Source organism: Nicotiana attenuata, chromosome 7 (assembly GCF_001879085.1).
Source record: "Nicotiana attenuata strain UT chromosome 7, NIATTr2, whole genome shotgun sequence".
In the NCBI taxonomy this organism is placed as follows: domain Eukaryota; kingdom Viridiplantae; phylum Streptophyta; class Magnoliopsida; order Solanales; family Solanaceae; genus Nicotiana; species Nicotiana attenuata.
In genome coordinates this window covers 45318117-45345558 of record NC_031995.1, presented here as the reverse complement: position 1 = coordinate 45345558, position 27442 = coordinate 45318117, and the positions used below count along the sequence as shown (strand labels likewise).

The 27442-nt window shown below is 40.7% G+C and overlaps 1 protein-coding gene across 1 annotated transcript; it reads right to left on the bottom strand.

Moving 5' to 3' along the window:
• LOC109229021 lies at window positions 1414-4020 on the bottom strand. Its single transcript, XM_019394320.1, has 3 exons — window positions 3757-4020; window positions 2015-2118; window positions 1414-1894 (listed from the first exon to the last, which is right to left on the bottom strand). Exons 1-3 carry the CDS (start codon window positions 3806-3808, stop codon window positions 1619-1621), a joined length of 432 nt encoding a protein of 143 aa, XP_019249865.1. The 5' UTR covers window positions 3809-4020; the 3' UTR covers window positions 1414-1618.

The following is a 27442-nucleotide window of genomic DNA, read 5'->3' as shown; positions in this document are numbered from 1 at the left end:
GGTTTTGTGTGTATGTGATGTACAAATCATACATACATATACATAGTATCTATCTATGGTTGTATGCCACCTCTTTGTTTTTCTCACTCTTCAGTTATAATCATATGAAAACTCTTCACACGCCGCCTCACTTCACTTTCACTTCCTCTGTGTTTTTCACAATTCAAGAAAATCTCCCTTTTTGTTTGATTTTTAACCTTGAAAAATCAAGAAAAGCCTTTTCCTTGTGAATTCATAATTCATGGAGAAAGATTAGTGTTGAGAGAGAGTGGAGAAAAATCTGAAAGAATGAGAGAGAAAAATAATACAAAGCATATTTTATGGCTTAAGGGTAGGAGGTGACTATAAATAGTTATTTGGCTATAAAAATCAAAAGGTAGCTATAAAATATAATTTTATAAAAGGGTATTTATTTAAAATAAATAAGGTATCAACATTTTCTACGAGAGGTAAAAATTCCATAATTCCATCTTTTTCCAGTTGCAAAGACCACAAAAGATGGTACTTATGGATTGTTGAATAAATTCGAACCATTTAATTTGGTGGAGCGTTATGGACAAGACACGTCCAATTAAAGAATTTTATCTTAAATCAAGTCCCTCTTATTTTTTTCTTTAGATTCTCGCCAATTAGGGGTGACAAAATAGTTCAAAAGAAAACAGTTAACCACCCATATTATCCACTAAAAAATGGGTCGGATAATGAACTTTTTAAAAACGGATCAAATATGGATAAGAACCATATTATCCATTTAGAAAATGGATAACCCATGAGTAACCAACGGATAACCAATGAGTCTAACTTTTACATTTGTAAAACCTCAAATTGGGGGTTCCTCAAGTTAGGGAGACTAAGAATTCTCCCAAAAAAGATCATATACAAAAAGTCATGGATAACCCATATTATCCGCCGGTTAACCCGTTTTTTATCCATATTAAATATGGGTCGGATCGGATAAATGATCCATTTTTTATTACCCGTTTTCAATCGGAACCATATCCGACCCGACCCGCCCGTTTGTCACCCCTATCGCCAATGGTATAAGAATTAATGGAGGATGCACAAGGCAGTTAACATATCGTTTCTCTCTATCGGGGTTGAAGACTTCGAACTTCAAACACTGCAGCAATGAAGCAACATCATGGGAAAAAACAGGGTTTCGTATCCAACACCAAGGATCTGTCCTTGGCAGCAAGAAGTAAACCATAAGAATTTCCCACATTATTCTGTTCCAAGGTGAAATATTTACATTTTATCCCTTCACGTTGATTTAAAAACAAAGCAAAGAAACAAAAGCTTTTACCCAGTCTCACAACATTCGCTCGCCCCAATAATATCACTATTTCAAACAAAATTTGGAGCATAACGTAGATAAGTTCACCATCATGCATTCATAAACCAAATAGACGGATAGAGAGATGAACAAGAGCACAGCCAGAAGACTGATGATATTAGCCCCCCAACATAGGTTGAACAGGGGAATTATTTCAAATACATAAATCTTCTGTCAAAGCTTTCTCTCCCCCCTCTGAAAGGAAAACTTACTGAAGGTTGAAAGGGGGAGGGATTTTCCTCAGAGTATGTGAAAACTTATGGATGTATTTATACAACAGATCCGCTAAAGACGCCTCCTTTCAAACATATTCTCATCGCAATGAGGGTCAAGCCACTCTCTCTGGGAGCCCTTTGATCCTGTCGGCATTTTTCCACCCACAAGCTCTCTCAGGTGTTCGACCTTATTCTCGCGACCACTTCCACTGTATCTTCTGTCAGCTTCCTTCAGTTTCTGTCTTAACTTCTGCTTGCGATTATTAGCCGGATTGAGCTCTTGTTGCTTTGATTGTGAAGGAGGAGCGCCGTGAGGTCCAAGGTATATATTCTCCTCTTTCGTGGACTGCAAAAAAATAATTAAGCAAGGAGATCAATTCAAACTTGAAAGAGAGAGCAATCTTGGAAAAGTTGACATAAAAAAATTGTTCTTCTGAGTGGAGAGTGAAAAATCCTAAGAGCAAACCTCAGCTGGAGTTGTCGTTGACTCTTCAACTTCAACAAAATTACTAGTACTATTTTGGCCAGGATCTTCAAGTTCCAAGCTTGGAATTACATATCCTTCAGTGTCTGATGGTCAAAAACGTCAAATCAATATGTTAGTTCACATTACATCTAAAAACTTTGATGTACATTATGAAGTCAAAACATGCTAAAAGTGTAACTTTCAGCACATTTTAACTAAACAAAATCTTAAATCTAGATGTGGAACCGGATATATTAGCAAAGAAACGAAATGGCTGGGAATAAGTACTTCAATATTTAAACATGGAGAGACACATACATACTCAAAGAGGAATGCACACAAAGTAGCAAACTGATGGAAATTTCTTACCAAAAGAGAAATAGGTAGTAAAAACCATCCAGGATCGCAATCAAGCATTTACACAAAGGGAAAAAGCACTAAATCCAGGACAAAGGTCTATACATCCTGTAAACCATTTTTTTATGAATCAAAAAGTTGTAATCTACAATGAAAAAAGTAGACATCTTTCTCCTGCACAACAAAAGCTTTAGCACAGTAAGTACAGCGATAGCTCCAGATCATTTATGCTATCTTTTTCTTTTTTTGAGAATGAATTTATGTTTATTTCTGTTCATTTAATAATCTCTTTTCAGGACTTAGAAGTTCATTGTTTCATCTTCAAAACTCGGTAAATAATGGCTGCTCTATGCTTAAATATTAGGCTTGGTGAAACAATCAGGTGTCGAACCTGTGATTCATACCCTCGGTCATATTCCACATTCCTTCTAAAATTGGGCAACAAACGCAACAAAGTATAAAATTCCAAACTCTTGAAAGGATCAATACACACCTAAGCATCTTAAAGACGCATATCAGTTAAATCTACCTTTCTAGGGGGATCTTAGTAGCTCAATTATTTGGCTACCTGAACTTTGTTAGTGAGGGTTCGTTTCCCTTCCCCTACCCCCAATATAATTAAAAAATCTACCTTTCTAGTGAAACTATACAATGAAGAAACAGATGTAGGATAAGGAATTGTGGTTAAAAATTATTCAAGTCGCTCCTCTAGTCAACCAGATGTAAGTACCAAGTGTCGAACCCTTCAGAAGACATTACTGGGAAAAAAAAGTACCAAAGGATTGAACCCTCGTGACGTGTTTTCTAATACAATTACCGTCATATATCAATAATTTTGCTTATAAAAATGACATTTCCGGTCTATGACCTCATCATTAAAGCAAAAAATCTGCTACTGTCTTATCTTCCACATCAGCATGACAAATGTCAACTTGTTTCAAGAAAAAAGAAAAACAGACTGATGAAACAGCAAATAGAATTGTTAGGTTAAATACACACACACACACACAAAAGGTTGTGCTTTATTCCAACTGAATGGGATAATTATTCTGGGCTTGCTAATCCATGTACCCAATTCATCAAATCAAAGCTAAAAGCATTTCAATATCAACAAAGCATTGTTTGGAACAATCCAAAACCCACCTTCAAGTAAACCGTCAGAATAATTAACACCTTACAATTCTTTTGAAAACGCTTTCACATAAATTAACCGGAAAAAATTAATCATATCTCTATGCTGTATTCAGCAACATAATAAGAACCCACTTAACATCAATTAAATAATCCGATTAAATTGAAATCCATATATCCAATTAACACTGATCAATCATTTGACAAAAAAGAAGTTCAGAATTAAAATGAAAAAGATGAATAATTTAATTTACCCCACTCGTCATCTTGGATGGAAGGAGTGGATTGCACTGAAGAAGGGTCCATTTATTGGTGCAGACGACGATCATCGATTTCACACTGCAACGACGAAGCTCGATTCGATTCTCCCTCAAAATTGAAGCAAAGCACGCAACTTTAATACTCTATCATTCACATCTAAATCGAATCTTTCTCGATTTGAAAAAGAAGGTATAGTGTCAGCGAAGTAAAACAGAGAATCCGAAACCCTAATACTGTTTGCGAAAAACCACTATCCTTAACACGTGGCGACTCAAGGAAAAGAAAGTATCAACTTGAAATGACAATGTTAGCCTTATCTCCCGTGTTTGACTTTCACAAAAGGAGTGCACTGAGAACATAATTGGGGCGTTTGTAAATTGTAACCTCTCTTCTAAAAGGCAGAATTGGGATTCGCTCGGGACTCGGCTCGGGGCAGAGCACTCGTAAAACGCCCCTAGACTTATGTGTGGGGCTTAGTTCCGTGAGACCTACGCCTCGACCGTCTGGGCTTACGCCCAGGACACGCCCAATGCCCAGCGTACTGGGCTCGCCTAATAGACCTTTATGCAATTGTGTGTAACTAACCTTATAAATCCTCAAATTTTCTTAATAAATCATTGACCATTCAAATTACTTTTTCCTTAATCATTAATCATTAAGTTGAGAGTATTTTATGTCATAATTAAAATAAAAGTTATTGTTCATTACCCACTAAGACTGCTATGATAGTAAATTTTAATTAAATCTTCGTTTAAAAGTATTTATTTATTAACTTTTGTAATTTCTTTATTATATAATAGTCCATAATTATTTTATAATTATTTTCCTAAATATAATTTTTTTTCACATATACGAGATACAATAGTCATTAATTTAATAGCCCAGTATTAGCTAGTAACTATTTACAAATAATTAGTTATCATGGCATAGTATGGTGAATTATGTGTCACTTTATTAACTTGTTGTAGCTTAAAAATTAATTATGCTAGAGAATCATATTTAAATTGTGAATTATGTTTTTATATAAATTCTCTTTCAAATAGAAAGCATATTACATACAAAGAGTATTTAAAAAACTATCAAATTATAATATCGAAACTTTTTCAAGATTCATTACTCCTTAAGAGATACATATAAGATTTCGCCTCGAATACATTACTTTTGATGTTTGAGTTGTAACGACGTTGCAGCTAATTTGCATATTATGATATATGTCATATTTTTCGTATTACTCATAGATGAATTATAATTTAAAAATATTTTAAATAGATTATTTATTATAATTTTGTGATTTTAATGTAATTTTTATAATTATTTTTTATTTTATACTATCTTAAATTTTTTTAAATTAGTAAAAGTTAGAGATACTTGGGACTTACGCCCCATGTCTCAGGGCTTACGCCTCGCCTCGTCAGAGGTAAAACGCCTCGCCTCACGCCCCCGCCTTTTAAAACATTGATTGTAACATGTACAATTGTTACGAAACTAAGCTCAAAATAATAACAACAAGAAAATAGATAAGAGATATAGAGAGAAAGAGAGGAGAGATTCTATTTCTTTCAAGTATTCAAGTGTGTACAATATCACTTCATCCTCCATTTATAGTATTACATAGAGGTATACAAAAGAATGTCATAAACATGACATTAAAAATTTTAGATCATGGAGGAAGATCATGGGGAGGTTATGGAAGTATGAGAGTTACAACCATAACTCCATAAGTATTGGAGTAGTGGGAGTTATGGAGATAATGGAGAAGAGTAATGGGTATTACTCTTTTATGAGTTATGGACCTCCACCAATAAATAATTATTTATAACAAAGTTGAAGTTCTTAGAGATTTTTTTCTTTTAATCAAAGGTAAATACAATAATTTTGTTTAGACTTCTAGAAATATAAATAAAGTCCACATAATCAAGCAGAGCGGATTGTTTCCAAATATCTTCACAAATCACTACTACCTTCCATGAAGTAGTATTTTTTTTCTTTTATGAATCACATCAATTACACTCTTGCATCCAATAGGATTTTCACCATTTTCCAACTATTCATGATTGCACGTTCAAGAGTCATTCTTATAATAAGTGCTTCGGCTGTCATGGCTTTCCCACAAATTGGATTGGGATCCATGGGTGTTTTTCAAGGCTATCCATAGCCGCAACATCAATACTTGAACGCCTAGCATCTACTTGTAAATTTGCATCAGTAAATAATAATATACCATCTTGGAGGTTTATTAGTTGAGCCGCGGATGTCACGACACCAGTTCGCCCTCTGTGAACACGTCGTGACGGTACCTAGTCTTTACGACTAGGTAAGCCCAACAATGCGAAAAATATCTAACTTGCGAAATAAATAATCAACCGAACAACTGGAAGAAACAATATATAAGATGTCGCTCGGCATATACAACTCAACATCACTGAGACCTACAATAATATCCAAAAACTCGAAAACTCACGGGAACACAAGCTAGAAGGAATACAGTAAAGTGCTCAAATCTCCAGAAATGTCTACATCAATAGTACGAATGAAGGCTAACACTACAAGATAGAGTAAAGAAGGAGACTCTTCGGTCTACGGACGCGACAGATGTAACTTGAAGTCTCCAAAATGCTCCCTGCCTCAAGGATGGTAAGCCTGTGCAGAGGTACCTGGATCTGCACATGAAAAACATGCGCAGAAAGGGCATGAGTACACCACAACGGTACTCAGTAAATGCCAAGCCTAACCTCGGTCGGGTAGTAACGAGGAAGGTCAGGGCCCTACTGAGGTTAAACATAATATAAGTTTCAACAGTATGAAATAGACAATATAAATAATTACACCACTGAAATAAGACAGGTTATATAAGGCAACAACAAATAAACAAGAACGGAGAAAACACGGAAATAAGAACAGCTCAATACCAATGGCGACAACGAGGATCTCCCAGGATACCGTCCTGTAGTCCCTCTCATCAACTGTCCAATGGATCTTCCGGGATACCGTCCCGTAGTCCAATTATTAATGCGCGGGGATCTACCGGAACCCTGGTCCGTAGTTCCAAATATAAATACCGAGTACTGAGGGAATCTATCGGGTGCATTCCCGTAGTTCCATATAACTGTGCAGAGGGATCTACCGGGAATCTAACCCGTAGTCCCAAAGTACACAAACAAGGGGGAGCTACTGGAATCCCACATCCGTAGTCCCAATGTAAATACGCAACAACAACAAGAAGATATTTAGAAATGAAATTTCTCATCACGGAAAACAAGTAATTCTAGCCTAACATGCTTCACGTAGTACAATCAAGGCAATTTAAGCAAATAAGCAATTTAAGTCAACTAAACGTGCTCTTCTACCTAACCACATGCTAAATTCACAAGTATAATAAAGCAGGAAAGGAAACATGCTAATAAATACTTTAAGAAAAACTCGATTTCCAATAATTTGTACAAGTACGCGCTCGTCAGCTCACGCACAAGGCAATTCAGTTACCAAATATACCAATCCTAAGGGGAAGGTCCCCCACACAAGGTTAGACAAGCCACTTACCTCGAACCGGCTCAAAATCAACTAGAAACCACGCCTTTGCCACGAGTATCCAACTCCAAATGACCCAAATCTATTCAATTCCATTTCATAATGTAAATAATACTTCAAGAAACAGATTCTACAATTAAATTCTAAGCTAATACGCGAAATTATGCAAAATGACCAAAACGCCCCTAGGGACCACTTCTCGGAATCAGGTGAAATTTATATTTTCAGAATCCTCACACTCACACGAGTCTAGCCATATAGGAATCTCTCAAATCGTACGGCCAAAACCCAATCAAAATCCAATAATTCGGCCTATGAAGTTTCTTCTAATTTTTCCCAATTTTAAATCCCCAATCTGAATTTAGATGATGAAATTAACTATAGATTGATGGAATATAACTATAAAGGGTTAAAGAGTCGTTACCCAGTGATCTCCTCTTCAAATCCCTCTCAAAAACGCCCTCTCCCGAGCTCCAATTTGATTTCTCCAACTTTTGAAACAAAACCCTCGAAATTCATATTTCTGCCCAGTGATTTCCACATCTGCGGTCCCACTTCTGTGGAACATATGTCGCATCTGCGACTTTCATTAAAATTACCAGGAGCCGCATCTGCGGTACATCTTTCGCAGATGCGATACCGCTTTTGCGGTTAAATATTCGCATCTGCGGAACCTGAAGGAGCACCCAAAATCCGCTCCTGCGATCTCTCAGCCGCTTCTGTGGCTCCGCACCTGCGGGATCCAAACTGCAGGTGCGGTTATGACAGACACCAACAATTTTCTGCAACACTTCAACTTCAAAATCCTTCCGTCAACCATCCGAAATCATCCCGAGGCCCCCGGGACCTCAACCAAAAGCATCAACGTCACCTAATACCTTATTCAAACTTGTACCAATCCTTAAAACACCTAAAACAACATCGGAAACGCAAATCAATCAAAGATTTAAGCCTAAGAACCCTAATTTTCCTCAAAATACGCTTTCGATCATAAACCTAACCAAACCACCTCCGAATGACCTGAAATTTTACACACACATCCCAAATAACATGACAGAACTACTGCAACTTCTGGAATCCCATTCCGACCCTCAGATCAAAATCTCACTATCGGACCGGAAACTTCAAAAATTCAAACTTCGGCATTTCAAGCCTAAATTAGATACGGACCTCCAAAACACATTTCGAACACGCTCCCTGATGTTCCAAACGTCAATACCACACAAGATGGGGGGGGGGGTGATTTTTGTGGTACCCAATTTTCGATCTAGAAGAACCTGGTTCTTCTAGGTGTTCTAACTACTACTGTTACGGAATTAAAAGTACAGAAAATAAAGAACACAGAGATTTTTACGTGGAAAACACCTGGCTCAAAAGGTGAAAAAACCACGACCTACTACTCAGTAGGATTTTCCCAAACATCTACTAAAATCAATGAGCCAAAACAGCATTTACAAAACTCTTGTAAACCTAAGGATTAACTCTAATCCCAGTGTGGCACACAGCCTCAACTATTGCGACACCTTCAAGTTAACTCTAACTTGAATACTCAAAGTACCTAATATAATTGCTTCTATGAAAGCTGGAAAGGTACAATTTTAAACCACCTACTACAATTGAACTAGAATAAGAATAAACACAATGGAACTGGTTCTTCTATCTCGTTCAAGTAGCTTCAGGAATGCACACTTAAATCTCACATAAATTGCTTGCAAAATTGACTTGCTCTTTTGCTCTCAATTTAGTTTAACTTCTGCATATGTGCAACACCTGTAAAAGAGAACAAATACAATTATTTATTGAGTTAGTAACCAGAGTTTTATTGAGACTCAATTGCTGATCTTTCATCAAATTTGAGTCCTTGAACAATACAAACTCCAACCCTTATCCTTGATCCAAATTGTGTTCTCTTATCATAAGGAGACTTCTTCTCCTTATCCAATATGCAATCTTTTCGATCAATTTAGAAGATATTGCTGCTTGATCCTTAAGACTTATCTTCTTCACGTGCATCTCACATGCATAACCTGATAAACACTGTGTCTCACATGATGGACCTGGTTTATGACTGAGTTCATTTGTCAATCTTCAAAACTTCATATGAACTTGGGCCAACAAATTCCCCCTTTTTGATGATGACAAACTCTGTGCCTTTACTAATCAGAGAACTTGTGGAACTCAGCTGAATTATCAACACTGTAACTTAGAAATTTTAACTTATCATTAAGGACCAGGTTTAATCAGGTTATAAATATCACTTCATTTCAGAATACAGAGTAAAGCACAATATCTCTTCCCCTTTTTGGCATCATCGAAAAGTTGCATATAATGTGAATCCCAAATTTTAATCATTACTCATGGCCACTGAGGCAACTGCAAGTGATAACATTGTTCAGTTAATCAATAATCAACTTGGCAAAAATTAACTATTAAGATCAGAATCTTCATAAAGCAAGAGAAAAAGAAAATTGTCATTGATTAGGAAATGTTTCTACAAAATAGTCCACAAAAAGAAAGAAAAAAACATCCAACCATGAGCAACAAAGATACAAACAAAGAAAAGTCCCGAATCTGGGTCACTGGGGGTGGGGGGGGGGGGGGGGGTTTCTAGACTGGTTCAAAGATTGGAACTGGAAGACCTAAGGCTTGGAGGAACTAGAGGGTTGGGATTGAAGAAGATTGAGCATTGTCTGAAGCATCCCTTCACTCTTTTCCTTTTCCTTTGCTAGCTCATCTTTCAGGCTATTCCTCTCATTTTCCAGTTCAGCAACACGATCCTGGAGCCTAGCAATTTCAGCATCTTTTATTCCACACTCTTGAACCAAGTCCCTAACCTTGCTGTTTACAGGAGTCTTCAAAGATGAACCAGGTTCAACTTGGGCTACACTGAGGAGATAGTCACAGGCCTGCAGGGTTTTGACACCAAAATGCTCCTTGCTGGAGGCCATCTCCCATTTCTTTAAGGGAACATTCAACCTATCCAGCACAGTCGTCAGTATGAACCCATACCAAAATTCTCCTCCTCTACACTACCACAAATAGCAAGAACTTTTCCTTTCTTTTTCCTTCCCCTTCTACTAGACCCAGCCCCTTCTACATCTTTTACAGAACCCACCAACACAAACCTATTATCTTCCCTTTCTACCACATCAGAGAATACAAGACAAGTATTTACCTCACCAGGGATTTCTTGATTTTTGTCTTCTCCTTCGCTGGCAGAGATGAATGCTTCAGACTCAGAGCTTGAGTCAGATTCTTTAACATGGCTCTCTTTCTTCTGGCTAACCTTCAATTTTTCATTCATAGCTTTTCTCAGAGAACCAGAAGCTACTGTTTTTCTGGCCAACATTTTCTGCTGGCGAAACCTAGGTTTTGGGGTTTCAACATGAGGTGTGGATGAGGACGTATTAGGAGATACTGGTGGGGGAGTGCCTGGATTATCTTGAGGGTTTGTCATGATGAAGTATTTCCGGAGAATTTTGGGAATTTTGGAGAGGAAGAGGATGATCAGAATTTTGGGAGAGATCAATGACGGTTGTGGACTAAAAAGGGGGATGTGGAGTGTATTTAAAGAAGATTATGATTAAATGCGGTAACAATAGCCTTTTTGCAGTAGTCAATCAGGAGTCTAATCACTTTAGAATTCCGGTCTCTTAGTGATTAATAGGCAACGCTAGATTTTAGGCAAAAATCCCGTTTTCCTTAGAGTTCTAGGAGAATGAAACTGGTTCAATGCTCAACGGATATAATTTTTGGGAATTTGGTGAAAATAGGACTTTTGCTCATGATTGGAAAATTTATCTTTCTAATTGTGCAAAGTATAGAAACATACCTAAACTTTCTCATGAGCATATACTGATGAACCAGGTTCTTCAAGTAGAACTTCTCTTGTTTATGCCTCAAATGTCAGAATAGAAAAAAACTTTGTAAGAGATCAACGAGTCACTATAAACACATGTCACAAGAGTATACTGATTAAAGTATGAGACTGAGTAAGAATTAGTCTAGATATTTACACAAAGTAGAACTTCTAACCAAATTTTTTTTTATATTTTTTTCATTTTGCATTCTGAACTGGACCTTTTAGGTGATCTTAATCATCCCTAATTCCAACCTGTTCCTCTCAAAGTTTTCCCTACTCAGTGCTTTAGTGAAGATGTCAGCTATTTGTTTATCAGTAGCAGAGAATTCTATTGAAATAAATCCTTTCTTATAGTTATCTCTTAAGAAGTGGTGTCTAACATCTATGTGCTTGGTCCTTTTATTTGTCATACTTATAGCACTAGTGTTATCACAGAATATTGGAATACATCCCACTTCAATTCCAAAATTTACCAGCTGTTGTTTGATCCATAGTAATTGAGCACAACAAGAAGCAGCAACAACATATTCAGCTTCAGCAGTAGATAGGGCTACTGAATTTTGCTTTTTGGTAGCCCATGACACAAGACATGAACCAAGGAAGTGTGCCATACTTGAGGTGCTCTTCCTATCCACTAGGAAACCTGCATAATTAGCATCAGCATACCCTACTAAATTGAAATTACTACCTTTGGGATACCAAAGACACAAATCAGTGGTGCCTTTCAGATATCTCAATATCCTCTTGACAGCAGTCAAGTGAGACTCTTTTGGATTTGCCTGAAAACGAGCACAAAGCCCTACATTGAAAACAATGTCAGGTCTGCTGGCAGTAAGATACAAGAGTGAACCAATCATACCCCTATACAACTTCTGATCAACTGATGAACCAGGTTTATCAACATCTAATTTAGTGGCAGTTGCAATAGGTGTATCCATTTCTTTAGAGTCCTCCATTTTAAACTTTTTGATTAGTTCTTTTGTATACTTCTGCTGATGGATCATGGTTCCATTTGGACTTTGTTTGATTTGCAAGCCTAAGAAGAAGTTAAGTTCACCCATCATGCTCATTTCAAACTCACTCCCCATTAGTTTTGCAAAGTCCTTACTCAACCTATGAGTAGTGGCCCCAAATATTATGTCATCAATACATATATTTGCACAACAAGGAGGTCTTTACCTTTTTCCCTTAAGAACAAGGTACTGTCAATTTTACCTCTTTTGTAACCATGCTCCAGTAAGAATTTTGATAGCCGTTCATACCAAGCTCTTGGGGCCTGCTTGAGCCCATATAGAGCTTTGTCTAGCTTGTACACATGCTCAGGACATTCCTTGCTTTCAAATCCTGGAGGTTGTTTCACGAACACTTCTTCCTTGAGGTAGCCATTCAGGAAGGCACTTTTGACATCCATCTGATGGAGAGTGAATTCCATGTGTGTTGCAAAGGCTACGAGGAGTCTGATTGCCTCTAGTCGTGCAACTGGAGCAAAGGTCTCATCATAGTCAATGCCTTCCTCTTGGCTGTAGCCTTGAACCACCAGCCTTGCCTTGTTTCTTGTAACTGTTCCATCTTCATCAAGTTTGTCCCTAAAGACCCATTTTGTGCCAATGACTGATCTGTCCTTGGGTCTTGAAACTAGATGCCTGACTTGACTTCTTTCAAATTGGTTGAATTCATCCTGCATATCATTGACCCAATCTGCATCTTGCAAAGCCTCAGCAATATTTTTAGGTTCAATAAGAGATAGAAAAACATCAAATGCATACAGATTCTTTAGTTGTGATATAGTTTTGACTCCAGATGTTGGATCAGTAATGATGTTCTCAATGGGATGAGAACTTTGATACTTGTGGGATTTCACCACCAACTGGTTTCTACTAGATGATTCTCCTTTGTTTTGCTGCTGAGGAACAGGTTCTTATAGAGAGTTTGTTTCAATTTCTCCCTGATTAGTTCCCTCTGTCAGGTTGCCCTGAGTAGAAGAACCTGTTCCTTCTTTTGATGCCACTTTGACTTGTGCTGTAGATTTAGTCAATTCTTTTACCAATCCAATGGCTTCATCTTCATGTTCCTGTCTCTCAAAAAGAATGTTAGTTTCATCAAATACAACATGCAAACTTTCTTCTCAATGAACCGGTGAACCCTCTCGCGAACAGTAGCAACCAAGGCTGGTGCATGCCTAGCCAAACTCTTGTAATGGATAGCATACTCTGAAACTGTCATAGCACCCTGGCGCAAATGCTCAAAGTCTGCGTGCCATGCGTACCTGACGCTCAGAGGGACATACTCTCTCAAGAACAGATTCGAAAACTGAGCCCAAGTCAGTGAAGCAGCCGCATCTGGACTGTCTAACTCATAGGTGCGCCACCAATCATAGGCGGCTCCTCGAAGCTAGAAAGTAGTGAAGGAAACCCTGCTCGATCCAGAAATACTCATAGTACGGAGAATGCGGTAACAATCATCAAGAAATCCTAGAGCATCCTCCGATGCTAGACCACTGAACATAGGAGGCTTATACCTCTTGAACCTCTCAAGCCTCAACTGCTCCTACTCGGAAGCCACTGCCACACCATCGGGCTGAACTAGCGCTGCAGGAGGTACAGGAATAATATCAAGGACCTTCTCAACATGCACTCGCTACTCAGGAGTGCGGGCGGTAGGAGTCTGCGCCCCCCCCTCAGCGTGGGATGTGGCTGCAGTAAGGGAAAGCAGCCCTGCTGAGCCAAAGTGGTGTATATGCTCATGAACTGCGCCAAAGTCTCCTGAAGGGATGGAATAGTAGTAGCAGTAGGCGTGTCAGGTGCCTGGACTCCCGCTGGATCTGCTAGTGGTACCTTGGCGGCAGCTCGCGTAGGTGCTCTCGCTGCACCACGTGCGCGTCCTCGGCCTCTACCCCGGCCTCTGACAGCTGCAGTAGGGGGCGCGGGTGCCTGATTATCCTGAGTAGCATGTGTCCTCACCATCTGTGAGAGAATAGAAGACAGAAGTTTAGAATAGTAATGTCAAAATATCGCACGACAAGGAAATCAAATGAAGTGAAGATTTTCCTAATAGTTACATAGCCTCTCGTAGATAAGAACAGACGTTTCCGTATCGATCAGCGAGACTCTAATAAACCGGCCTGTGTTCCGTGACTCCTATGAACCTAGAGCTTTGATAGCAACTTGTCACGACCCCAGTTCGCCCTCCGTAAACACGTCGTGGTGGCACCGCGTCTCTACGACTAGGTAAGCCTAACAATGCGAAAAATACCTAACTTGCCAAATAATAATCAACTGAACAACTGGAAGAAATAGTATATAAGATGCCGCTCGACATATACAACTCAACATCACTGAGACCTACAATAATATCCCAAAACCCGAAAATTCACGGGAACACAAGCTAGAAGGAATACAATAAAGTGCTCAAATCTCCAGAAATGTCTATATCAATAGTACGAATGAAGGCTAACACTAAAAGATAGAGTAAAGAAGGAGACTCTTCGGTTTGCGGACGCGGTAGATGTACCTCGAAGTTTCCAAAATGCTCCCTGCCTCAAGGATGGTAAGCCTATGCGGAGGTACCTGGATCTGCACATGAAAAACATGCGCAGAAAGGGCATGAGTACACCACAGCGGTACTCAGTAAGTGCCAAGCCTAACCTCGGTCAGGTAGTGACGAGGAAGGTCAGGGCCCTACTGAGGTTAAACATAATATAAGTTTCAACAGTATGAAATAAACAATATAAAAAATTACAACAGTGAAATAAGACAGGTTATACAAGGCAACAACAAATGAACAAGAACGGAGTAAACACGGAAATAAGAACAGCTCAATACAAATGGCAACAACGAGGATCTCCCAGGATACCGTCCTGTAGTCCCTTTCATCAACTGTCCAATGGATCTTCCGGGATACTGTCCCGTAGTCCAATTATCAATGCCCGGGGATCTACCGGAACCCTGATCCGTAGTCCCAAATATAAATACCGAGTACTGGGGGAATCTACCGGGTGCATTCCCGTAGTTCCATATAACTGTGCAGAGGGATCTACCGGGAATCTAACCCGTAGTCCCAAAGTACACAAACAAGGGGGAGCTACTGGAATCCCACATCCGTAGTCCCAATGTAAATACGCAACAACAGCAAGAAGATATTTAAAAATGAAATTTCTCATCACGAAAAACAAGTAATTCTAGCCTAACATGCTTCACGTAGTACAATCAAGGCAATTTAAGCAAATAAGCAATTTAAGTCAACTAAACGAGCTCTTCTAGCTAACCACATGCTAAATTCACAAGTATAATAAAGCACATGCTAATAAATACTTTAAGAAAAACTGGATTTCCAACAATTTGCACAAGTACGCGCTCGTCACCTCATGCACAAGGCAATTCAGTTACCAAATATACCAATCCTAAAGGGAAGGTCCCCCACACAAGGTTAGACAAGCCACTTACCTCGAACCGGCTCAAAATCAACTAGAAACCACGCCTTTGCCACGAGTATCCAACTCCAAATGACCCAATTTTATTCAATTCCATTTCATAATGTAAATAATACTTCAAGAAACAGATTCTACAATTAAATTCTAAGCTAATACGCGAAATTATGCAAAATGACCAAAACGCCCCTAGGGACCACTTCTCGGAATCAGGTGAAATTTATATTTTCAGAATCCTCACACTCACACGAGTCTAGCCATATAAGAATCTCTCAAATCAAACGTCAAAAACCCAATCAAAACCCAATAATTTGGCCTATGAAGTTTCTTCCAATTTTTCCCAATTTTAAATCCCCAATCCGAATTTAAATGATGAAATTAACTATAGATTGATGTAATATAACTATAAAGGGTTAAATAATCGTTACCCAATGATCTCCTCTTCAAATCCCTCTCAAAATAGCCCTCTCCCGAGCTCCAATTTGATTTCTCTAACTTTTGAAACTAAACCCTCGAAATTCATATTTCTGCCCAGTGATTTCCGCTTCTGCGGAACATATGTCGCATCTACGACTTTCATTAAAAGGACCAGGAGCCGCATCTGCGGTACATCTTTCGCAGATGCGATACCACTTATGCGGTTAAACATCCGCATCTGCGGAACCTGAAGGAGCACCCAAAATACGCTCCTGCAATCTCTCCCCAAATCGCAGGTGCAGTTATGACAGACGCCAGCAATTTTCTGCAACTCTTCAACTTCAAAATCCTTCCGTCAACCATCCGAAATCATCTGGAGGCCCTCCGGACCCCAACCAAAAGCATCAACGTCACCTAATACCTTATTCAAACTTGTACCAATCCTTAAAACACCTAAAACAACATCGGCAACTCGAATCAATCAAAGATTTAAGCCTAAGAACTCCAATTTTCCTCAAAATACGCTTTCAATAAAAAACCTAACCAAACTACGTCCGAATGACCTGAAATTTTACACACACATTCCAAATGATATGAAGGAACTACTGCAACTTCCAGAATTCCATTCCGACCCTGGAATCAAAATCTCACTATCAGACCGGAAATATCAAAAATTCAAACTTCGGCATTTCAAGCCTAAATTAGCTACAGACCTCCAAAATACATTCCGAACACGCTCCCAACCCCGAAATCACCTAACAAAGCTAACGGAACCATCCTATTTCCATCCTGAGGCCATCTTCACACTTTTTCGACTACGGACAGCTTTCCAACACTTAAGCTCTCATTTAGGGACCAAGTATCCCAAACTCTCCGAACCCCAAAACCGAACGTCCCAGCAAACCAAAATAGCATAAACGAACTTGGAAAAAGCAGTTAATAGGGGATCGGGGAATTAATTCGTAAGACGACCGGCCGGGTCGTCACAGTGGACAAATCCTATTTTGAGGAAAAGTATATGAGCAATTAGCCAGAATATAATTTGTCCATGATAATTAAATAGTGATTTTGATATAATATCAATCGGTTCAAACCTATCATGATTAAAATACCATGCACCCCTATCTTTCCATATTTGCTCATAATATTAATACTCAAATTTAATATATCTAGCGACTCATAATAATGCCTAGTATCAGAAACCATTATATACCACCAAACTGAAAAATCATTAATTGTTTCTAAGTCATGCTAGTTTATTGGACTTAATTTCCACGCTAGCTAAGAACGGGTACATTCAACAATCATATGCTCAACATCCTCGCCTTCAGAACTACTTACCTTGTATATTCTCTGTCACGATCCAAATTCCATTATAGGTCGTGATGGCGCCCAACACCGTTGTCAGGCACGCTAATCCTAATCTACTAGTGAATTCCATTTATGTTACCAAAATATTCCCAATACTTATGTTACAAATTTTAACCGATCGAAAATCAAAAATCTTCATAACAATAGAAATGCAACCCAAATAGATAGTCTACAGTGTGTACCAGGAACTAGTGTCAAAAGTACTAGGGCAACCTGTAGAACATACAAAATACTACTATCCTACTACCTGAAATAGAATAGACAGTACATAATCAACGACAAAAAGAAGAGAACTCCTGTATGCTGCAGAACGACTCAGAATGGGGCAACTCATAGTGGGATCTCGAATAGAAATTAGGAACGCGCACCGGAGGGATAACCAGATGTACCTGCCTCAAATCCTGTACAGTTAAGTATAGAAGGTTAGTGTGAGTACATAAACAATATGTACCCAGCAAGTATCTAGTCTAACCTCGAAGAAGTAGTGATGTGGGTCAATATCAATAATAATATATATAAGGCTTACTCTAATCATGATTAGCATGAATATAATAACAACCTCAGAAATTAGGAGAAAACGATATATCAATATCAGTCATGTCATACAACAATTTACACTTCAAAGTAGTTAAAAAGGGTATATAGTGGATTATTTCCACATAAGTATCATGCGCACATTATGCCGAGGTCGTACGGCCTGGTCCAACATAATAACAACTGTGCACTGCCAGAGGGTCGAATGGAGCGAATAATAGATACATCTATTTCTACCGAGGCGATCGACCCGATCCACAAATAGCAATTATTATTAAGAAGGCGCATAAAGGCACATTTACAACCAAATAAATTCATACAAGTTCTCAACTAAATGCGTAAATTTGTTTATGTATATTTTCAATCCCTAACGTGTCCTAAGTAATCTCATTAGCAAGTAAGAACACATGCATTTGCAAGTATGGCATGAAACGAGTCCTAAACTACCCGGATAATTAGCATAATAGTAGCTATGCACGGACTCTCGTCACCACGTACGTACTAGCCCCCACAGACATTCACATAAGTTTGATTAATTCACTTAGAGGTTCAATTCCCTCTTACGAGGTTAGAAAGGAGACTCACCTTGCTCCAAAGCTTACTTCCAAACTCAAGAACGTGCCCAAAACCCTCAATTTGGAGCCAAACACTCCAAAACTATTTAAATAGCATAAAAACTAATCAATATAGGCTTAAAAGTTCATATCCCAACCATTAGAGTGATCCCCTAACCCAAATTACAAGATTCCTAAAATTCACCCACGGACCCACGTGCCCGAATTCCGAAATTTTTTGAAGAATGTTATTACCCATAAACTAAGGATCAAGAATATATAATTTTTACTCCATTCCATAAAAAATTTTGTGGTTAATTTTATTTTTATCAAAATCCTAGGTTTTACTCTAATCCCATAATTTTCACTACTTTCTATGTGTTAATCTACCCAAAACCCAAGTATTAAACTCACATTAAGTGGAAATAACTTACCTCACAATGCTAGGTTGAAATCCCCTCTTCCCAAATCGCCCAAGTGTAGAAGTGAAATAAAATAAATGGCCTATGTCCCATTTTTAAGACCCGTGTCCAGGCCTATGAAGCATTTGAGATATCACGTTCGCAAATGCGAAGTCGCAATTGCGACAAAGTGATCGCAAATGCAAACTGGGCCTCCCTCTGTCTTGATCGCAAATGCGACAGAGGGGTCGCAAATGCGGACCCTGCAGGGTTCACAAATGCGAGAAAAATATCGCAAATGCAAGCACTGCCCCAACCAGGCTTCATCGCAAATGCGATGCTTTTCTCGCAAATGCGGGGTTCGCAAATGCGAATTTCCATGCATTTGCAAGACCTGCAACTTTGCCCAGAAACACCAGAAAACTGGGGTGTTTTTCACTCCCAACCGGACGTCCGAATCACGTCAAATCAGTCCCGTTTCTCACCAAATTTCAAAGACATGAATTAAATGTTATATTGGACCTTTACCGAGCTCCGGAACTAACATACAGGCCCGATACCAACATGATCAAGCATTATTTAATTTCTTTAAATCCTTAGATTTTTAGGTTAACAATTTTTAACAAAAAATCATTACTCGGGCTAGGGACCTCGAAATTCGATTCTGGGCATACGCCCAAGTCCCATATTTAACTACGGACTCTCCGGGACCGTCAAAATAGTCCGGGTCCGTTTACTAAAAATGTTGACCGAAGTCAAACTTGGCTTTTTAAGCCAACCTTAAGGAACCAAGTGTTCCGATTTCAACCCAAACTCTTCCAAATCACAGACCAACCATCCTCGCAAGTCATAAATCAGTTAAAGCAAGTAGGGGAGGTCTTATTTAGGGGAACGGGATTCTAGAAAGCAAAATAACCAGTCAAGTCGTTACTTTCTCCACCTCTTAAACAAACGTTCGTCCTTGAACGGACATAGAAAAGTACCTGAGGTAGGAAAAAATGGGGGTATCTGCTCCGCATGTCCTCCTTGGACTCCCAGGTCGCCTCCTCGACTGGTTGGCCCCTCCACTGGACCTTTACCGTAGAAATCCTCTAGGATTGCAACTGGCGATCCTGTCTATCAACAATGGCAGCTGGCTCCTCCTCACAACCCAAACTCTCATCTAGCTGGATAGTACTGAAGTCTAATACATGGGATAAGTCGGCATGATACTTCCGAAGCATAGATACATGAAATACTGGATGAACTCCTTAGAGGCTGGGAGGTAAAGCAATCTCATAAGCAACCTCCCCAACTTGCCTCAACACCTCAAATGGGCCAATAAACCTTGGGCTCAACTTGCCCTTCTTCCCGAATCTCATAATACCCTTCATCGGCGAAACTTTCAAGAGGACCTTCTCGCCGACCATGAATGATATATCACGCGCCTTCTGATCCGTGTAACTCTTCTGTCTGGACTGTGTTGTGCGAAGTCTCTCCTGAATCAACTTTACCTTCTCTAACGCATCTTTCACCAAATCTGTACCATACAACTTAGCCTCACCGGGCTCAAACCACCCGATAGGAAAACGACATCACCGACCGTATAAAGCCTCAAATGGGGCCATCTCGATGCTCTACTGATAACTATTGTTGTAAGAAAACTCAGCCAAAGGCAAGAACTGGTCCCGCTGTCCTCCAAAGTCAATCACACATACTCTAAGCATGTCCTCCGAAATCTGAACTGTCCACTCCGATTGTTCGTCGATATAAGGATGGAATGATGTGTTGAGCTCCACGTGGGTCCCCAACTCACAGAAACAGCTTTCCAGAAATGGGAAGTGAACTGAGGGACTCTATCTGATATGATAGAAACAGGCATACCGTGCAACCGAACTATCTCTTGAATGTAGATCTGAGCCAACCTCTCTGAAGTATAAGTAGTCACCACTGGAATGAAGTGTGCCGACTTGGTCAACCTATCGACAATAAACCAAACTGCATCAAACTTCCGCAACGTCCGCGTTAACCCAACCACGAAGTCAATATTGATGCACTCCCATTTCCACTCAGGTATAGGAATCTGCTGAAGTAGGCCCCCTGCCTCTGGTGCTCATACTTAACCTGCTGACAATTCAAACACCTAGCCACATACTTAACTATGTCTTTCTTCATCTGCCGCCACCAATAATGTTTCCTCAATTCACGATACATATTCGTGGAACCTGGATGAATAGAATATCGCAAACTGTGATCCTCCTCCAGAATCCTCTCTTTCAAGCCATCGACATTAGGAATGCATAGGCGACCCTGGAGTCGCAAAACACCATCCTCGCTAATGGAAACCTCCTTGGCACTACCCTGTAGCATCGTCTCTTTGAGAACTGCCAAATGTGGATCATCGAACTGTCGAGCCTTGATCTGCCCCAATAATGAAGACTGAGCAACAACACATGTAAGGACTCGGGTGGGCTCTAAAATGTCCAACCTCACAAGTCTGTTAGCCAAGGACTAAATGTCCAAAGCTAGTGGCCTCTCCTCCGCTGGAATGAATGCCAAGATACCCATACTCTCTGCTTTCCTACTCAAGGCATTTGCGACCATATTTGCCTTGCCCGGATGATAAAAAATAGCGATTTCATAATCCTTTAGTAACTCCACCAACCTACGCTGCCTCAAATTGAGATCCCTCTATTTGAACAAGTGCTACAAGCTGCGATGATCAGTGTAAACCTCACATAACACCCCATATAGATAATGCCTCCATATCTTAAGAGCATGAGCGATCGCTGCTAACTCCAAGTCGTGCTCAGGGTAATTCTTCTCATGAATCTTCAGTTGACTATAAGCATATGCAATAACTCGTCCCTCCTGCATCAATACACATCCCAAGCCAACGTGTGAGGCATCACGATATACAATAAACATCCCCGAACCAGAAGGCAACACTAGAACCGGTGCTATAGTTAAAGATGTCTTGAACTTCTGGAAGCTCGTCTCACAATCATCGGACCAATGAAAAGGAGCACCCTTCTGGGTCAATCTAGTTAGAGGTGATGCAATAGATGAAAAACCCTGCACAAATCGACGGTAATAGCCCACTAACCCCAGGAAACTCCTGATCTCCATCACCGAAGCAGGACGTGGCCAACTCTGAATTGCCTCAATCTTGTTGGGATCCACCGTAATACCCTCTCCTGACACAATATGCCCCAAGAATGCCACTGATTCTAGACAAAACTCACACTTGGAGAACTTAGAATATAGCTTGTGCTCTCGCAAGTTCTGGAGCACTACCCTCAAATACTGCTCGTGATCCCCCCAGGCTACGTGAATATATCAAGATGTCGTCAATGAAAACAACAACAAAGGAAGCAATGTAAGGCCTGAAAACTTTGATCATCAAGTCCATAAACGTCGTTGGGGCATTATTCAAGCCAAGGACATCACCAGAAACTCATAATGGCCATATCTGGTAAGGAAAGTAGTCTTCGAAACATCTGAGTCCCGAACCTTCAACTGATGGTACCCGGATCTCAAGTCGATCTTAGAGAACACCCTAGCACCCTGTAATTGGTCGAACAGATCATCAATGTGCGGCAACGGATACTTGTTCTTGATGGTTGCCTTGTTCAATTGGCGGTAATCAATGCACATCCACATGGTCCCATCCTTCTTCTTTACAAAGAACACTGGTGCACCCTAGGGTGACACACTTGGTCTAACGAACCCCTTTACTAACAACTCCTCAAGCTGCTCCTTCAACTCCTTCAACTATTTTGGAGCCATACGGTATGGTGGAATAGATAAAGGTTAGGTACCTGGAGCCAAATCAATGCAGAAATCAATATCACGATCCGATGGCATGCTAGGAAGATCAAACGGAAAAACATCGGCGAACTCACGGACTACTGGTACTGAATCAATAGTTGGAGACTCTGCGGTGGTGTCTCGATCATAGGCTAGATAAGCTAAACAACCCTTCTCGACCATATGTCGATCCTTCAGAAAAGAGATCACCCGACTAGAAGTACTAATTGAGGTCCCTTCCACTCCAACCTTGGAAACTCTGGCATCGCTAAAGTAATAGTCTTGGCATGGCAATCCAGGACGGCGTGGTATGGGGATAACCAATCCATGCCCAGGATGACCTCAAAGTCGGTCATATCAAGTAATAGGAGGTCTGCTCTAGTCTCGAAAATGCAGAACGTGACTACACAGGACCGGTAGATCCGATCCACAACTATAGAATCGCCCACATGAGTGGACACATGAATAGGGGTAACCAAGGACTCACGAGGAATATCCAAGAAATGAGCAAACAGAGATGACACGTATGAATAGGTAGACCCTGGATCAAATAGCACTGAAGAATCCCTACCGCAGACGAAAATAATACTTGTGATAACGGCATCTGCGGCCAATGCATTTGGTCTGGCCAGAAAAACATAGAATCTGGCTGGAGCGCCGGCTAGCTAGCCTCCACATGACTGAGCAGTAGCTGGCTGACCTCTCCCTGCATGGACTCCACCTCTAGGACGGACCCTACCAGTCTGTCCTCCGCCTCTGGGAGGTGGGGCAACCGATGCTGTAACCATGGTTTGCTAGCTATGTTGTACTGCTTTGCCCCGAAGCCTGGGGCAGTATCTCCTCATATGACCAGGTCTTCTCACTCAAAACAACCCCGCGATGCAGTGACATGTTGCCCTGATGTCTGACCTTGATGGCCTGTCGACCCATTGGAAGAATCCTAAATAGCCGATGGACGGTATGAACTCTCTGATATAGCACTAAAATAGGAACCAGAAGAACCCTGGGGACCTGAATACCCACTAGAGGAAACCTGAATAGATGGCGGGCCATAAGAACTCTCTGGTATGGCGCTGAAATAGGGGCGTGCTGTAGCACTACGAAGAGGTGGTGGTACTGAATACGGGGGCCTGCTAGGCTGACCCCTCCCAAACTGACCTCTGCCCCTAGCCGGGGCACCTCTGAACTCTCCTAAGAATCTAGCCCTCTTGTCCTGCTGCATATTCTCCCTACCTCTCAGACGGTAGCCCTCAATCCTCCGAGCAATCTCCACCATTAGCTGATAAGGAGTCCCCATCTCCACCTCTTGGTCCATGTTGGCCCTAAAGCCAGAATGCAACCTTGCGACAAACCTTTGAACCCTCTTTACGTCAGTAGAAAGTATCATCAGTGCATGGAGGGATAACTTAGAAAACCTCGCCTCATAATCGGTCACCGACATCTAACCCTACTCAAGCTGCTCAAACGGATACCGCAGCTCTTCCCTCTCGGAGGGTGGAATATACATGTCCAGGAATAGCTGGGTGAACTGACCCCAAGTGATGGGAGGAGAACCTACTGGCCTGCCAAGAACATAAGACTGCTACCATCTACGGGCCCTGCCCTCTAGCTGGAAAGTAGTGAAGTCAACCCCATGAGACTCCAATATCCTCATGTTGTGCAGTCTATCCCTGCACCTATCAATGAAATCCTGGTCATCCTCATGACACTCGCCCCCGAAGATTGGAGGGTGTAGCTTAGTCCATCTGTCCAGTAACGTTTGCGGATTGCCATCCGCAGCCGGTCTGGGCTCCAGTACCACTGCGGCAACTGGCTGAGCCCCATCCACGGGTAGCGCATCCGGAGTATGATACACTATAGTTGCATGGCCCGGAGCCTGAGAAGTAGGGGTCTGTGCTCCCCCTCCGGCTTGAGATGTAGCTGGGTACGCTGGAAATAAACCAGCCTGAGTCATGGTGTCTATGAACCACAATATAAGGCCCATGACCTCCTGGAAACCCGGTGCCATCATAATGTCCGCCGGGGTAGGCTTAGCTGCGGGCACCTCTCTTTGCTCCTCGATGATAGGATCCCCCGCAGGATCTGACGGTAGTGCCATCGGGACAGCTCTAGGACGCCCTCGTCTCCTACCTCGAGCCGATGCCCTCCTCCGGCCTCTAGCAACAGGGGGAGAAGCTCTTCCCGGGTCTAGAAAGTCTGTCGTACATGTACTCACCATCTGTGAGAGAATAGAAGAAGGAAATTTAGCATACCATCAACTGCACGATAGAAGATGAATAAAAAGTAGTTTCCTAACACCCTATAACCTCCCGAAGATAAGTACAGACGTCTCCGTACCGATCCGCAAGACTCTATCAGGTTTGCCCATGACTAGTGAGACCTACGTGAACCTAGTGCTCTGATACCATGTTGTCACTATCCAGATGGCGCCCAACACCGTTCAGGCAAGCCAATCCTAACCAACTAGTGAATTCCATTTATGTTACCAAAACATTCCCAACATTTACTTAAGTTATAATTTTAACCGATCGAAAATCAACAATCTTCATAACAATAGAAATGCAACCCAAAATGATAGTCTACAGTGTGTGCTAGGAACTAGTGTCACAAGTACTAGGGCAACTAGTAGAATATACAAAATACTACTATCCTACTATCTGAAACAGAATAGACAGTACATAATCAACGACAAAAAGAAGAGAACTCATGTATGCTGCAGAACGGCTCAAAAGGGGGCAGCGCACCGTGGGATCTCGCACAGAAATTAGGAACGCGCGACGGAGGGATAACCAGATGTACATGCCTCAGATCATGTACAGTTAACTACAGAAGCATAGTATGAGTACTTGAACAACATGTACCCAGCAAGTATCCGGTACGAAGAAGTAGTGACGAGGGGTCGACTTGACACTTATTAAGGTAAATATCAATAATAATATATATAAGGCTTACACTAAGCATGATTAACATGAATATAATAACGACCTCAAAAATTAGGCAAAAACGATATATCAATCTCAGTCATGTCATATAACAATTTACACTTCAAAGTAGTTAAACATCGTATATAGTGGATTATTTCCACATAAGTATCATGCGCACAATATGCCAAGGTCGTACGGCCCGATCCAACATAATAACAACTATGCACTACCAGAGGGTCGAATGACACGAACCATAGATGCATCTATTTCTATCGAGGTGATCGGCCCGATCCACAAATAGCAATTATTATCAAGAAGGCACATAAAGGCACATTTATAACCAAATAAATTCATACAAGTTCTCAAGTAAATGCGTACATTTGTTTATATATATTTTCAATCCCTAACGTGTCCCAAGTAATCTCATTAGCAAGTAAGAACACATGCATTTGCAATTATGGCATGAAACGGGTCCTAAACTACCCGAACAATTAGCATAATAGTAGCTACGCATGGACTCTCGTCACCACGTACGTACATATATCCCACAGAAAATCACATACGTTTGATTAATTCACTTAGAGAGGTTCATTTCCCATCTTGCTCCAAAGCTTACTTCCAAACTCAAGAACGTGCCCAAAACCCTCAATTTGGCACCAAACACTCTGAAACTATTCAAATAGCATAAAAACTAATCCATATAGGCTTAAAGGTTCATATCCCGACCATTAGAGTGATCCCCTAACCCAAATTCCAAGATTCCTAAAATTCACCCCCGGGCCCACGTGCCCGGATTCCGGAAATTTTTGAAGAAAGTGGTTACCCATAAACTAAGGATCAAGAATATATAATTTTTACTCCATTCCATAACAAATTTCGTGGTTACTCTTATTTTCATCAAAACCCTAGGTTTTACTCTAATCTCATGATTTCCACTAATTTCTATGTGTTAATCTACCCAAAACCCAAGTATTAAACTCACATTAAGTGGAAATAACTTACCTCATAATGCTAGGTTGAAATCCCCTTTGGAAGCTCCCAAATTGCCCAAGTGTAGAAGTGAAATGAAATAAATGGCCTAAGTCCCGTTTTTAAGAGCTGTGTCCAGGCCTCTAATGTCGCATTTGCGACATCAGGTTCGCAAATGCAAAGTCGCAATTGCGACAAAATAATCGCAAATGCGAATTGGGCTTCCCTCTACCTTGATCGCAAATACGATAGAGGGGTCGCAAATGCGAGAAAAACAGGCAAATGCGACCACTGCCCCAGCGAGGCTTCATCGCAAATGCGATGCTTTCCTCGCAAATGCGGGGTTCGCAAACGCGAACATTTCTTCGCATTTCCGAGACCTGCAACTTTGCCCAGAAACACCAGAAAACTGGGGGTTTTTCACTCCCAACCCACGTCCGAAACTCACCCGAGCCCTCGGGGCTCTACTCCGAATACTCACACAAGTCTAACAACATCAAACTTGCTTGTGCGATCAAATCGCCGAAATAAAATCTAAAACCTCGGATTTAACACCAAAATACATGAAATCCTTAAGAACATTTGAAATTCCTATTTTTACAACCGGATGTCCGAATCACGTCAAATCAGTCCCATTTCTCACCAAATTTAACAGACATGACTTAAATGTTATATTGGACATGTACCGGGCTACAAAACCAACATACGGGTCTGATACCAACATGATCAAGCATTATTCAACTTCCTTAATTCCTTAGATTTTTAGTTCAATAATTTTTAACAAAAAAATATTACTCGGGTTAGGACCTCGGATTTCGATTCCGGGCATACGCTAAAGACCTATATTTTACTACGGACCCTCCGGGACAGTCAAAATACAAGTCCGGGTCCGTTTACTAAAAAT

Bases quoted from the DNA above. Each gene is read 5' to 3' on its own strand.
- LOC109229021 (XM_019394320.1), bottom strand. From the start codon at position 3,808: ATGGACCCTTCTTCAGTGCAATCCACTCCTTCCATCCAAGATGACGAG. The intron at 2,119-3,756 runs GTAAATTAAATT...TTTGACCATCAG, and splicing joins CATCCAAGATGACGAGTGGG to ACACTGAAGGATATGTAATT. The intron at 1,895-2,014 runs GTTTGCTCTTAG...ATTTTTTTGCAG, and splicing joins CAACGACAACTCCAGCTGAG to TCCACGAAAGAGGAGAATAT.